The 14885-nt window shown below is 45.6% G+C and overlaps 1 protein-coding gene across 2 annotated transcripts; it reads left to right on the top strand.

The window, feature by feature from the left end:
* The first annotated feature begins 383 nt into the window (after positions 1–383).
* Positions 384–13468, top strand: LOC111164308 (zinc finger protein with KRAB and SCAN domains 7). 2 transcript variants are annotated; one of them, XM_089919082.1, is made up of 6 exons: positions 384–656; positions 2149–2689; positions 6671–6842; positions 8204–8295; positions 8691–8820; positions 11253–13468. In XM_089919082.1, the coding sequence occupies exons 2-6, from the start codon at positions 2267–2269 to the stop codon at positions 12701–12703; spliced, it is 2268 nt and encodes a 755-aa protein (XP_089775208.1). In that variant the 5' UTR covers positions 384–656; positions 2149–2266; the 3' UTR covers positions 12704–13468. The 2 variants fall into 2 exon arrangements, with proteins under 2 accessions (XP_089775208.1, XP_030619952.1); XM_030764092.2 differs by having other exon boundaries at positions 386–656; positions 11250–13468.
* The last annotated feature ends 1417 nt before the right edge of the window (positions 13469–14885 follow it).

Here is a 14885-nt window from a genome sequence, read left to right as displayed (position 1 = left end):
TGCATTTTTCATTTGAAAAAACAGGCTCAGAGGTTAGGTTTTCTTTCCCAAGGCCACCAGGAGGGGAAGCGACAAAGCTGGGGTGCGGCAGGGTCGCCCAGTCCTAGAATGGTCTGAGAGCGACACGTGTGCAGCCTGAGGCCTCAGTTGAGCCCCCTCCCCGCTGCCGCCGCTGTGCCCCAGCCAGGCCCGGAGGGGGTGGTCTCCGCGCCCAAGGTGTCACCAGCTGTGTGGCTGTGGGGTCGCGGGGTCCCGGGCGCCCACTTTCTCAACCGAGACTTCCGGGATCGTGGAGGGACCGGAAGTGGGGCCTCTCTCGCTTCCGGCCCGGCCATTGTTTTCGCTTACGCCGGCCGCGGCGGCGTCTGCAGTTCTGGGGTCGCGGGCGCGGTTTCCTGGTGAGCGGGCCCGGGGCGGGGGGGAGAAGTGTTGCTGGGGCCCGGGGCCGCTAGGCTGGAGCTGCGGCCGCCCACAGCCCAGGTCGGCTACGCCAGCCCGACCCACTCTTCGCCCCCGCGGCTGGCGGCGCGGTCCCCGTGACGCTCAGAAGCCGCCAGATGTAGAGCCGCCTCTTTGTCCCAGTGCGCTGACCAGCCGTGCCTGGCACCGAGCCCAGCACCTGCGGGTACAGCGATGAGCAGGGTAGACGTGGCCAGGTGAGCGGCGGCGCAGAAGCCTGGTCGAACGCGAAATGTAGATAGACGTTTTCCCAGCCTTGCGCTGGACGACAGCACGAAGCGTCAGAAGTGGGTCAGACCCAGTCAGAATTTCAGACGTGAAGTATAGCTTGGAGAGCCAAAAATCCAGATGAGATGAGGGGCTGAGCATTCGGAGCAGTAAGGGAAGTAGGAAAATGGCCTGAACTTTCTATGTATTTCAGAGCAGACTGACAGATTTTTAAGTCTGTCTTTGTCTTTTTAAAGAAATTGAGCCCTGGAGAGAGTAGCTTACCCAAGGTACCAAGACGCATGGTGAATTGGAAGCATAGCACAGATGCCTTAGTTACCACTAAGGTGCTGATTTTCAGGGTTTTACAGTATGTAAACTGGATAAAAGTCGCCCCCACCCCCAACTTCAGTATCATTCGTTCGCTTCCCAGATATGGGCCTCTGTATGCCAAGTACACACACACGTACAAAGATGACTGGGAACCAGCTCTGCCCTTTGAGCTCTCCCATAAAGTGGAGGAGGCAGTCGTGTAAGTCCCAAACACAGTGTGAGAAGTGCTCTAGCAGAGGTTTGAAGAAAAAGGTACTGTGGGTTCACTGAGGCAGTAACCACACTTAAGCCTGGAGAGATCAGCAAGGCTTTCTAGGGGAAGTGGGTTGAGTAGAAAAGAGTCTGGCATTTCTTACTCCATTGGGTTCCTTTTCTTTTGTGGCCATCCAGCAGTTTGGAGGGTGTGAGTGATGAGTTGTGCATAAATTAGTTAAAATACAATGTTACACTGAGAAGTACGGAGAGGGAGGTGACCAGCTCCCCTTCCTGCATGGGGCAATCAGGAATGCCTTCAAGAGAAAAATAGAATTTGTTCTGGGTCTTGACAGGTGAGTAGGTGTTTGTCAAAAGTTTCAGAAGCAGAAAAATCCAGAGAAAGAGTATGTGTGGCTTCTAGCTGTGTCTTTAGAGCTTTAGTTGCTAACTTTCTTTATTGTGCATCTCTATTACAAAAGAGTAGAGTAGAAGAGTTTTGAGCATGCATTTCCAACATAGGTTTATTTGTGAGTTAAAGGTATGTACTGTTGTACAAATTTCAGTGCACATTATAAAACATCCACTAAATAGTTAAATAACAACCTAGTATTTTTTTATCTACCTTTTGGATTAGCTTGCATATCTCACATTTGGAGATCATTGCAGTCTTTCTAGCCTGGTGGGTACCTGGGGAAAGTGGTAGGGGGTGTGGCTAGAATAGAGGCCTCAGGCCAGGTTGTGGATGCTAGGCATAGACATTTAGGTTTTATCCTGTAGGTGATGGGAGCCACTGAAACTTTAAGGAAGTTACTTGGAGAGATGCTTAGAGAGACTGCCCTGGTTGTGCTCCTTTTTCTTTTTTCTAGAGCTTTGCTTTTTAACTGTGGAGGGTCTGTCATCCGCCTGGGGCTGAGCACTCTGGGGACTCTGATTTCTCTCTTGATGTTTCTGTAGGTGATGTTCCCATCACCCTACATCCTCAACTCTGACAACAGCTTCTGAGATCTGAATTACAGACCATCATTTTAATCGGACAAACCACAACTGAAACAAGCTTCTCTTTGGTGTCACGATGGCCGCCCAAGGCAGGGGAACTTCAGGCCTCATCCCCAGGGGTGCTGTTCTCCAGAGGCAGGAGGGGCGCTTGACCGTGAAACAGGAGCCGGAGAGCCAGAGCTGGGGACAGGGCTGCAGTCTCCAAAAGAATCACCCTCCTGTCTGTGAAATTTTCCGGCTGCACTTCAGGCAGTTATGTTATCATGAGATGTCTGGGCCGCAGGAGGCGCTGAGCCGGCTCCGGGAGCTCTGCCGCTGGTGGCTGATGCCGGAGGTGCACACCAAGGAGCAGATCCTGGAGCTGCTCGTCCTGGAGCAGTTCCTGAGCATCCTGCCAGGGGAACTGCGGACCTGGGTGCAGCTGCATCACCCTGAGAGTGGTGAGGAGGCTGTGGCTGTGGTGGAGGATTTCCAGAGACACGTTAGTGGACCAGGAGAGGTGAGCGGCCGAGTCTAGAATGGCATCTGGAACCATTCTATACTGCTTGGGGTAGCCTGAGAATAGACATTCTCCATTCCCTAGGCCCTAAGCTGGTTTGCCTTTGGGATTCCTGAACCAGTGCCATGTATAAAGGGGAAAGAGTTTTGTGCTCCTAGCCTTAAACAAAAATGCAGATCCCAGCCACGCTCTGTGAATTACTTTGTGAAGTGCTGTGTCGTGAACCTAGCTGCAGCCTGGAGCTCCACAGAGTGCTCCTGACAGGCAGAGGATCCGCACACTGGTTAGAATAGGGAAGCATGTCAGGGAGAAGTAGCCCTTAGGGTATGCTGATAACATGGGCCCTCATTTGAGAAGTTCTCATTACTTCCTCGGATTTCTCCAAGTTACTGTGCTGTTTTCCTGCCTTTTAGGTTCCTTATGAGATATAACAGTTCTGGGCCTCATCATCATTTTGTTCTTTTCTAGCTTTCCAAACCCAACTGGGATCTTTTTGCTTCTTTAATTCTATTTTTGATTTTCCCTACTTTCTGGGGTTCTCTCAAATTTTAAGCCAGGGTAACTCAAAAGGAAAAGTTGGAGAGTCAGCAGTGTCATAACAGTGGGAAATCTGGCTTCTAGGATCACAGAGCTAACTAGTTCAGTGACTATGTGTATTAGTCAGGGTTCAGCCACAGAAGCAAAACCAGTAGGAAATTATATATATACATACATATATATATTGCTAGAAAGTGACCTGTCGTTGGGGGAGTTGACAGGTCAAGTCAGAAGTTTGTAAGGTAGGCCGTCAGAAAGTTCAGGCTAGAACTCTCAGGCATAAGCTGAAGCTGCTGTCCACAAAGAGAATTCCTTCTTCGTGAACCTTCAGCTCTGATTTTAAGGCCTTGCAACTGATTGAATCAGGTCCATCCAGATTATCTGAGATAACCTCCCTTACTTAAACTGATTATGAATTTTAATACTTGTACACCATACCATCACAGCAACACCTAGATTAGAGCTAAACTGACATCAAAAGACCATCACACCATGGATGAGTCAGTTCTTCCTGATGAGTCTCCAGTTGCTCCCTTGTAACTGAGCAGGATGGATTAGGGTCCCCTCTACTTTTCCTCCTTTGTGCTTTACCAGGGAAAACCAGTACCAGTGAAATTTCCTTAGTACCCAGTACATCATTTTTATTCAGTGCTTTTTCAAAACTGATTACATATCTAGGCCTAGGGAATGAATTCCAATTGATTGGAGTTCTAGGGCTAGACTTCTTCCAGAGGTAATAGCCAGTACCCTCTGACAGTATCAGATACATTGTCAATCGTTATTTCCTTGTTTAAACAAGTAAACACAGGGATAAATCAACTATCAGTAGGGTCTAGAGAGCAGCTAGGCCCAACCATAGGCAAGGACAAGTGGTTGAAGAAATGTTTAGAGTGCTATTTAGTGAGGAGGGTAGAAGGAAAATTTCCCTATCTCCCGCCTTCTTTTGCTTAAGCAGAAGAGAATATAGCCTCCATTAAAACTGTCTTTTATCCAGGGAGCCTCAGAAGAAAGGTGACTGAGTCACAAACCCAAGAGAGTGACTAACAGTTGACAGTCAGGGCAGCTGAACACTCATGGCTCTAGCCTAGAAGTGGGATCTTTGGAATCCATTTCTTACTCTGCCACTGTCATCAGCTTAAGTTTTGTGACATAAGGACATGAGAACAGGACTATCTCACCTAGCCTGGATTCAGAAAATGTTTTTACGACTAAATGAAAAAACAGGCGTTTTCGTGGGAGTTTGCCAGGAGGAGATTAAGGAATGTCATTCTGATCAGCAGGAGTGAGCATGCACATGTGTGCACATTGGGGCTGGAGAGAGTGGTAGAGGCATCCCTACTGGGCTGCAGAATTTACAGAATGCTTTTATATCTTTTTTAATTTGAGCTCCTAGCAGGCTTACAAGGTATGCAGATAGTAATCATTATCTCCATTTGACAAGCGATGCAAACACGGAGAAGTTAATTGGCTCATCTAAGGTGACAGAGCTAGTAAGCAGTCCCTTTGTCCATGTGTGTGGGAACCAGGATTTTCCAGCTCCCTAAATTCTAAGCCACTACCTTTTCCCTAATGTCTTGTTGTGGAATGCCATCTTGGAATGAAAATTGGAATGGGGTTTTCATGGCCTGCGAGGAGAGGACACTTACGAGTCCTAGGTAATGAATAGGAACTTTATCAGGATTTAATTGTCAGTGAATTACAAGGTTGTGTTATCACAGTGCAGTTAAGTTCTATCTTCTGCCAGTACCCACAGCTGCTGTATTTAAGAGCTCTAAGTCCCATTTATAAGAACCATCCATGGGAGAGCTGGGGAACCCCAGACTGCAGGGAGCCTCTTGGACCTACCATTCCATTGGAGAGATATACACTAAAGGAGAGAGCCCCCTAACTTCTCAGCAGATGTAACCCAGTAGGGCAAATCCATGTGTTTTGTTGAAGGAGAAGTTATTTTCACCTTATGCTCTGCTATGCACATGCCAGAGTGAATGAGCTTATAAATGTGATTTATTTAAGATAATCAACAAGGACCTACTGTATAGGACAGGGAACTCTGCTCAATATTCTTTAATAACCTATAAGGGAAAAGAATCTGGAAAAGAATGCATATATGTGTATGTATAACTGAATTGCTTTGCTGTACACCTGAAACTAACACAACATTGTAAATCAACTATATTTCAATTTTTAAAAAGTGATTTATTGGGCTTCCCTGGTGGCGCAGTGGTTGAGAGTCCGCCTGCCGATGCAGGGGACACGGGTTCGTGCCCCGGTCCGGGAAGATCCCACATACCGCAGAGCAGCTGGGCCCGTGAGCCATGGCCACTGAGCCTGCGCGTCCGGAGCCTGTGCTCCGCAACGGGAGAGGCCACAACAATGAGAGGCCCGCGTACCGCAAAAAAAAAAAAGTGATTTATTTAGATAATGTTTTAGACTTTCTGCTCCAAATGCTGGTACAAGTAGTAACCATGAGATTGTGAGGAACTGATTTGATGACAACAAGCAAGGGTTAGAAAATAAAAGGTCTGTGCTCTGAGATATTCTTGAGGTCTCTAAAGATTGGTGTTATGTGATCCTATTTGACTTTTCTTTTTAAATTTTTTTTTTCTGTTTGACTTTTTGTATAAATTTTTGGGGAGAGATAGTACATATTGAAAACCAAGTTTGCAGATAACTCTTAGCAAAATATTGAGAGGAAGTCAGTCAGCAAATATTAATTGAACACCACCATTGGGCTAAGCATTGTTCTAGGAGCTAGTGACCAAGACAGAGTGCTCACCCTCAAAACGCTTATACTTCATTGGCAGAGAAATAGACAATAAAGGTATAAATAAGATAATTTAAAGACTAATGTATGCTCTAGAAAACATAACCAGGTAATTTGAGAGAGTGTGACTATCCTTGCTTTGTCAGTGTGGTCAGGGATGGCTTCTCTGAAGAGGAGACACTTTTGCTGAGAGAAGTTGGAAAAGCTGAGGTTTGTCAGCTGCTGTTCTGGGGTATTGCTCCAGCTGTCGGCCTCAGTAGCATTATTTGTGCACATACAGGTACATACACCTGTCACTTTTTACTTCCTTGGTACTTCTGATTGATCTATTCTGTAGGCTGAGGCCCTAGGGAGTGTACTGAATTACTTTCCTAACTCCTTTTTCCAGGGGGTTCTTCATAAGCAAATGTGTGTCTGAAACACTGACACGGAGTGGAAATGGTTATATAATCTGGTCTTGAAGCTCCTACCGAAAGGGTCAACAGAGGGATGGCAAATAGGATTGTAAGCTGTAGATCCTGCTTTGGCATTTTTGCCCCAGGTGGCTTACTGGTGGGGCTAGAAGGACCCTCTGGCTCTTCTTTCCCTGGCTTCCTCTCGTGGGGGTGCTTCTTAGAGGTTTTGGGTTCTGTACCTTCAAGGATGCTCTTTTGGACCCAATTTTATTTCCTTGTCTCTAGGTTTCAGCTCCAGCACAGGAACAGGAAATGCATTTGGAGGAGATGACAGCCTTGGGTGCAACAGAGGAATCTCCTCCTACCTCACTCCTCAGTGAGGGTTCGGCACCCAGAGCCCACCTGGAGCCTCCTGGTGACCCTGGGGCACACCACCACCTCCCCAGTGGGCACTCTGGTACTCACTCCCCGCGCTTTGGCCTTAAGTCATTCCTCCTTCTCTCTTTTGGAGTCTCCTTTCCTTCATCTCCCCATATCCCACCCCATTGGAGTCCCTTATTGCCCTGCCCTGTGTCTTCCTTCCCTAGTGACTTTGTTCCTTTTGCTTATTCTCCAATCATTCGTGTATTTAGCACATTTTTGTCAAGCACGTTTCACGGCAAGGCACTGTTGAGGACCAGAGAGATGTAGTATGCCGGCACTGCTTCCAAAGAGCTTGTTATCTAGTTGGCAGAGAGTCAGTCCTAAGTGCAAGAAGAGGCAGCCTCATAAGATACATGTGAGTGATATCTGTCCGCAGGCATTTGATGCCGTCACGAATGAGCCATGTGGACATTGTAAACGGTGAGCGAGATCATGGAGGGCTGGAGCAAAGACACTCGCTAAGTGGGAGTTCCTTGGACCCCATTGAGGTCGGGTCAGGAAGGACGTATTTGGGAGCCTGAGGTCTGCTTGTGCAGGGCCTTTGGATGGAGGCCAGGAAGATTTTGGGGGCAGGGGATTGAAGCGTTAGAAACAGTATTTCAGAAGGATTACTGTGGCACATGAGCACTGTGGGTTGAGTGTGGAGACCAGTGACCGGGAGCCTCACTAGGAGGCTAGTGTAGAACAGATGTGAGGCACTAATTGCCTGAGTGGGTTTGAGTGGAATGGAAAGTGATAGATGTGACACGTATTTGAACGAAGAATCCATGGGACAATGGAGAGGAGGGAGAATTAGCGGGTTTTGGCCTATGTTTGGAATCACTGAGAAAACTTGGGGAAGTCAGGAAAGGAAGATGGAAACATGCACTTTAGACACTGAATTTCAGGTGTTGTGGGACACCCAAGTGAAATGTCCAATAGGCAACTGGAGGCTTGTGATATGGGTCTCAGAGAGAACTGACAGCTTAAGAGCAGAGATTGGGAGTCGTGAGATCTCTGAGAGAGGGAAAGGGGAAGCTCTGAGGCCTGAACGCCTGCAGTGTCCGTGATGAGAGGGCAGGTGCAGGAAGAGAAGCCAGGGAATGAGGGGCAGAGAGGTGAGGGGGAGGCCAGGCAGGCTGCTGCTGGGGAAGCCACGGGAGACAGAAGGTGGTCAGAAGTGTAGCTTCCTTCCGAGAGTGGGAGAGAGAGGGCTGGAAGGAACCGCCAGTTCGGTTTGAACAGGGACCTTCTTGCCTCCAGGAAAAGTTCACAGCTCACAAAGGATAATGCCTTTATGGAACAGGGATGAGGGTCCGTGTGTGTGGGTTCTCCTGAATCCACTTGCTGGGATACAGATCTCATTGGAGCCAAGAGCAGGGCTGGTCCCACTCAGAGCTTTCTTTCCTCCCTCAGCTCAGCATGCTTCCCCAGTGCCTGCCCTTCCCCAAGTGGGGAACGTAGGAGACCAAGCAGCGGCAACTGTGCTCCGGATGGTCAGGCCCCAGGTGAGCTTCCTGAGTTCCAAGTCTGTGGCCCAGGAATAGCTAGAGCTCATCTCCGGGCCTCTGGCCCATTCTGAGTCTGCTCCTGTGGCTTCCCCTGGAGCTGGTCCTGTCCTAGATTTGTCCTTTTTTTTTTTTGGCTGCACCCCACGGCTTGTGGGATCTTATAATAGTTCCCCAACCAGGGATTGAACCCGGGCCCATGACAGTGAAAGCACTGAGTCTTAACCACTGGACCACCAGGGAATTCCCCCTTTTAATCTGTCTTTCCCAGATTCCCTCCCCCCCACCCCCCGCCCATTTTACCACCAGATTCCCCGACCCTGTCCTCTTGGCGCCCCTAATGACTGCTTTCCAGGCTGGGAATGTCCCTGAGCAATAGAAGCTTGTCATTCCAGGAGGCTGCAGAGTTCGAGTTCCTGTCTGTGGACTATACTCAGAAGAAGTGGAAAGGTCCAGCACTCAGCCAGAAAGCAGCCCTGTACCGGAACATCGTGCCAGAAAATTCCTGCAGCCTGGCTTCATTGGGTAATGACTCTGTTACCCAGTAACTTAGAGTCAGCCTTCTTTACATATTCTTTGCTATATTCTTTTTCTTTTTTTAACTTTTTATTATGAAAATATAAAGAGACAAAGTGGAGAGAATAGTATAATGAACCCCTCTACATCATCATCCACTTTAACAGTTATTAACATTCTTTTTACTTTCTTATTAATTGAACTGGGCTGGTTTAGTTAGAGTTTGTTGTTGGAAGGAATAGAAAGCCACTCAGTTGTAAGCAATGAGCTAAGTTACTTACAATAAGGCTAAAGGAATGGAAACCTAGAACAAACTGACCAGCTAGACCAGACTTCGGGAAACAAAGCCTTGTAGGGACTTGGGAGCCTGGGAGCCACAGCAGCAAAAGTGAAAGGATTTTTACACCAGTGTCGTAAGACAGCTGTGCTCTGTGTATCTGTTTTCTCCTCCCTCTGATACCCATTCTCTTCACTCTGAATCTTTTGTCAGAGCTCCTTTTTAGTCATACTTTCTGTTTCCTCACACGTTCTGCTTGCTTTGGCTCCCGATGGCTTGCCTTCTCTCCATGCATCATTTCAGCTTGGGCTTCTACTTGTAATTTCCTTCATCTTGTCCTACCTTCAGTTCAGAATTTATGTAGAGAGGAGCTCCAAGGGTGGTTCAGCCATTAAATAACATCTTTGTTTGAGCAGAACTTTGGTCCTTGCTGCACAGAGGTGGATGATTAATCTACAGATAAGCCACACTTGGGTCTAGTGCTTGGCCCTGTTCCAGTCACCTGTTGTCCATCATGGGATGAGCTGGGTTGTTTGACACAAAGCATGGTTGCCTCAGCTTCTCCTTCAGAAAGACTGGGGCAGGGCTGCTTCATGGAAGGAGCTGTTGTCAGGGCAGGTTCTGGGCTTGACCGGTCTAGGACAGTAGCCTACTCTGGAGAGGGTGGGCTTAGAAGTGAGAGATTCAGACATCTACAACTTGCACACACTAAATTAGCATGAAGGTTTATAGCCCTGATGTAGATGTCATTGAAAGGAACCAACATTTTTAGGTTAAGCTATAACCATAATTGCTCTGCATTCTCCCAGTTTTTGTACTGAAAAATCCTAGAATTTAAAAGCAAATATTCAACTGCTCACTTTCCTTATGATTCCTGATTATCAAGATACCAAAAACATGTTTGATTTATATTTCAAGTTATTGATGCCATTCTTAGTTTTTTGGGGTTTTTTTTTTGATGTGGACTATTTTTGAAGTCTTTATTGAATTTATTACAGTATTGCTTCTGTTTTATGATTTGGTTTTTTGTCCTGGAGGCATGTGGGATCTTAGCTCCCCAACCAGGGATCAAGCACGCACCCCCTGCATTGGAAGGCGAAGTCTTAAGCACTGGACTGCCAGGAAAGTCCCCATTAGTTTTATTTATTTACTTATTTATTTATTTATTTTTGTCGGTGTTGGGTCTTAGTTGCTGCGAGCAGACTTTCTCTAGTTGCGGCTTGTGGGGGCTACTCTTTGTTGTGGTGCACGGGCTTCTCATTGTGATGACTTCTCTTGTTACAGAGCACGGGATCTAGGTGCACAGGCTTCAGTAGTTGTGGCACGTGGGCTTCAGTAGTTGTGGTGCACGGGCTTAGCTGCTCCATGGCATGTGGGATCTTCCCGGACCAGGGCTCGAACCCGTGTCCCCTGCATTGTCAGGTGGATTCTTAACCACTGCGCCACCAGGGAAGCCCCATTCCTAGTTTTTATAGGAGTGCAGTATTGTACTTACCAGTCAGTGCTCCAGGGACTAGGGGGTGCCCAATTTTATAGCTTTGCTTTCCCCTTCAATACTTTTCCCCAGTATTTCTCTACCCATGGATTCTCCAAATCTTGTCACTGTCCTGTTACACCAGAATCACTCCTTTATATGCACTTTTCCCTAATCATACCCTCATAATATAAATTTCCCTTCTACTCTCAGGTTTGCCCACATTGTTTCTCATATTTGATTTGAGGTATTTGCCACCACTTTCTCTCCCCAACATCTTTGCTGAGAAGTGTGGAGCCATACAATGTCATGGTTGGAAAGGACCTTAGAGTTCATCATTTTACTAAGGAGATGTCGCATCTAAGTGACTTCTGGAAGATCACACCATGCTTTACAGTCTGGTCTCTTGCCTTTCAACTGGCCTGTTCACCTGGCTGTGCTGGCTCAGCATCCCTCTGTCCTGATAGCTCTTCTTCTGCCTTCCTCCACTGACCAGCTTCCCCTCATTGTTGTTCTGTCCATGGAGAGAAATTTGAGCTGTTTTCTCATTTTCTCTCCTGTTCTCAATGTGTCTCCTCATTCCTTACCCATAATATGAATTTTCTTTTAGGTACATAGGCTCCTGATAGTTCATTTCCTCAGTAGGGTAAGAGTGAGTAACAGTTGTTTTCTTCTTTCTTTTGGCAGCAGGTGAGAACAGGATGGAGAGTTCAGAGTTGCCTCCACAGCAGGAAATTTCTGAAGAAACGGAGTCATCTGATAGGACCTCAGGAGTACTCTATGGAGTGATTCCTGGAGGACCAGAAGCTGGAGATGCCTGTGAAGAGGCTTTAGAGAAGCTAGAAGTTCAACCCTCAGGCGAACAGGGGAGCAGACTGAAGAGTGATTTCTTGGAAATAACACAGGAGGATAAAAATAAATGCACAAAAGATGAATGTGATGTATATAAGGAACTTGAGGAACATCCAGATCTGTCCTCAAGTCCTGCAGAACATCAGGAAATTCTGAAGGGACAGAAATTCTATCACTGTGATGAATGTGGCAAAGCTTTTAATCGGAGTTCTCACCTCATTGGGCATCAGAGAATCCACACTGGAGAGAAACCCTATGAGTGCAATGAGTGTGGCAAGACCTTCAGGCAGACCTCTCAGCTCATAGTCCATCTCAGAATCCACACAGGGGAAAAGCCCTATGAATGCAGTGATTGTGGAAAGACCTATTGCCATAGCTCCCATCTCATTCAACAACAGAGACTCCATAATGGGGAGAAATCATATAAATGTAACGAATGTGCAAAAGCTTTCACTCAGAGTTCTCAACTCATTGACCACCAGAGAACCCATACTGGGGAGAAACCCTATGAATGCAATGAGTGTGGGGAGGCCTTCATTCGGAGTAAAAGCCTTGTCCACCATCAGGTACTTCACAGTGGTGAGAAACCTTACAAGTGTAATGAGTGTGGGAAAGCTTTCTGTTCCAACAGAAATCTTATTGACCATCAGAGAATCCACACTGGGGAGAAGCCTTATGAGTGTAATGAATGTGGCAAGGCCTTTAGTCGAAGTAAATGTCTTATTCGACATCAGAGCCTCCACACTGGGGAAAAACCATTCAAATGCAGTGAGTGTGGGAAAGCCTTCAATCAGAACTCTCAACTTGTTGACCATGAGCGAGTTCATACTGGAGAAAAACCTTTTGAATGTAATGAGTGTGGTAAGGCATTCAGTCTGAGTAAATGTCTCATTCGACATCAGAGACTTCACACGGGTGAAAAGCCCTATAAATGCAATGAGTGTGGAAAATCCTTCAATCAAAACTCACATCTTATTATACACCAGAGAATTCACACTGGTGAGAAACCTTATGAATGTAATGAATGTGGGAAGGTCTTCAGCTATAGCTCCAGTCTTATGGTACATCAGAGAACTCATACTGGGGAGAAACCCTATAAGTGCAAAGATTGTGAGAAGGCTTTTAGTGACAGCTCACAGCTCATTGTGCATCAGAGAGTTCACACTGGAGAGAAACCCTATGAATGTATTGAATGTGGGAAAGCCTTCAGTCAGCGTTCTACTTTCAATCACCACCAGCGAACTCACACTGGAGAAAAGCAGTCAGGTCTGGCTCGGTCTGTTTTTTAAGACGTGATTCTCTAAGACAGCAAGGAACTCTGAGTTAAGGTTTCTGTAGAAGAAGTATGCTCACCCTGGTCTCCTCTTGGAACCACTAATCAAAGTGGATCATTCCTTAAACGTTCTCTGGTGGTCACGAAGGTGGGAGAGTGGGAGTAACAGTACCATCCTTCCCCACTAAGGACTACACATTTCATGTGCTTGTAGATTTCTTTCCTTCTTTCTTTTATTTCATGTGTTTAAAAATCTATCTCATTTCTTAGGTGTCCCAAAATCAGAACGTGTACTTCTCAAGAACAGAGGTATTTCCTTATTGTGTTCCACTTCCTCCATTTTACCATTTACATAAAGTCATTCTCCAAGGTACTGATTCATTCTTTCTTTCTCTTGGCTGTGGCCCTCCTTATCTACTTTTTGAACTTCTAATATAGTCCCTCATCACTTATGTTCCCTGTCTAGAAAATCTTTTTTCTTTTCTTTTGCTAATATGTGTCCCTCAGAACCTGCCAGATCCAACTCATCTCTGAAAGACTTTCTTCTTCAAATACGTCTTCATTCATCTTAAACTGCTATTCATTGGACCTCAGTGCTTTGACTTAGCTGGTGCTATGTGTACAACTGTTGTTAAATTGAGTTGTAAATTATTCTGTATTTAATGCATATGTGTTCATACCAACTTATAGGCTCTTTGAGGTTGGGTATAGTATCTATTTCTTTTAGTATATAGATAATAATTTTCATATGGTAATTTAATAAATACTTTTTGAAAACTCAGCTCTGTAATTGAATCATCCTTAAATTGGACACAATCTTCCCTCCCCCCATCCCCACCAGACTAGAAGCTTCTAAAGATAGAAATGACATCTCTTCATAGGATATCTCATATAAAGCCCTCATTGATACCTTCTACGTGTACCCCTGGAAGTCTCACTATTGTTACTTCATTATTGGTTTCTCATAAATATTCTATTGGGTTTAGGAAGTTTCCTTTTTTTCCTATTTTTTTCTTTGTTTGTTTTGGCCATTCTGCACAGCATGCAGCATCTTAGTTCCCTGACCAAGGATCAAACCCACATCCCCTGCATCTGAAGCTCGGAGTCTAAACCACTGGACCACCAGGGAAGTCCCTATTCCTATTTTTAGAAGCAGCAATATAATACAGTAGTTAAGAGAATAGATTTTTGTGCCTGGTACTCGAGGTTCAAATCCTGACTCCTTACTTTCTTACATGTGTGATCCTGAGTAAGTCATTTAGTTTCCTTGTGTCTAGCTCTTCCATATATAAAATGGAGCTACCTCAGGGCTGTGAGGGTTAAATTAGTTCATAAGTGTAAGGCGCTTAAAAGAGTGCTTGGCACATACTATACCGTATAATTATTATTATTGTTTTGTATTTTGAGTTTTTGTTATGGTTTTTAAGTTATACCTTTTTTTAAAAAAAATCTGTAATTTCATGGATAATGTCCTTTATTTTTGTAATTTTAGGGGGAGCAAGTTCCTAGATAATTGAAATTTCCTTGCATTCCTGGAATAGAATCCATTTGTTAATGTTTTAAGTACAGAACCAAGTTGAATTTACTAATAAGGTTTTGCCTGCCTTGCAAAATGTATTTGTTTTTCTTTAATTACTCTGGAAGAGTTTGAATAATGTGGGAATTATTCTTTGAACAGTAAAAATAACTGGGCTTGATCCATTTTGGGGGATGAGGGAATTGAGAGGGACAAGTCTTTTCTTTTTTTGTCCTGCTCCACCCCAAGAAGCATAAATCTTTAGCAACATGTTGATTTCTTCAATTACTGCCCTCTTTAAGTTTCTACCTCTTTGTAACTTTTGGTGAGCTCTATCTGGAAATCATCCTTTCTACTGGACTGTCAGAGAGTGGCATAAAGCTGCACCTAGTATTCTGTAAAGTTCTTTTTTTTTTTGCGGTACGCAGGCCTCTCACTGTTGTAGCCTCTCCCGTTGCAGAGCACAGGCTCCAGACGCGCAGGCTCAGCGGCCATGGCTCACGGGCCCAGCTGCTCCGCGGCATGTGGGATCTTCCTGGACCAGGGCACAAACCCGTGTCCCCTGCATCGGCAGGTGGACTCTCAACCACTGCGCCACCAGGGAAGCCCTGTAAAGTTCTTTTATTCTCTTTTGTATATGTAGTTAGAGCTGTGTTTCATCCACAATTTTTTTATATAGATT

The sequence above is a fragment of the Delphinapterus leucas genome, chromosome 10 (genome assembly GCF_059928025.1).
Source record: "Delphinapterus leucas isolate spDelLeu-1000000601 "Yukka" chromosome 10, BTC_Dleu_Yukka2, whole genome shotgun sequence".
Taxonomy (NCBI): domain Eukaryota; kingdom Metazoa; phylum Chordata; class Mammalia; order Artiodactyla; family Monodontidae; genus Delphinapterus; species Delphinapterus leucas.
The sequence above is the reverse complement of the archived record's forward strand: the minus strand, read 5'-3'. Positions and strand labels throughout refer to the sequence as shown.

What these genes read in the sequence shown, in the direction of transcription:
- LOC111164308 (XM_030764092.2), top strand. Translation starts at nt 2,267, where the DNA reads ATGGCCGCCCAAGGCAGGGGAACTTCAGGCCTCATCCCCAGGGGTGCT. An exon ending in TCCGGATGGTCAGGCCCCAG is followed by an intron (nt 8,296 to 8,690) that starts GTGAGCTTCCTG and finishes TTGTCATTCCAG; the next exon opens with GAGGCTGCAGAGTTCGAGTT. An exon ending in CTGCAGCCTGGCTTCATTGG is followed by an intron (nt 8,821 to 11,249) that starts GTAATGACTCTG and finishes TTCTTTTGGCAG; the next exon opens with CAGGTGAGAACAGGATGGAG.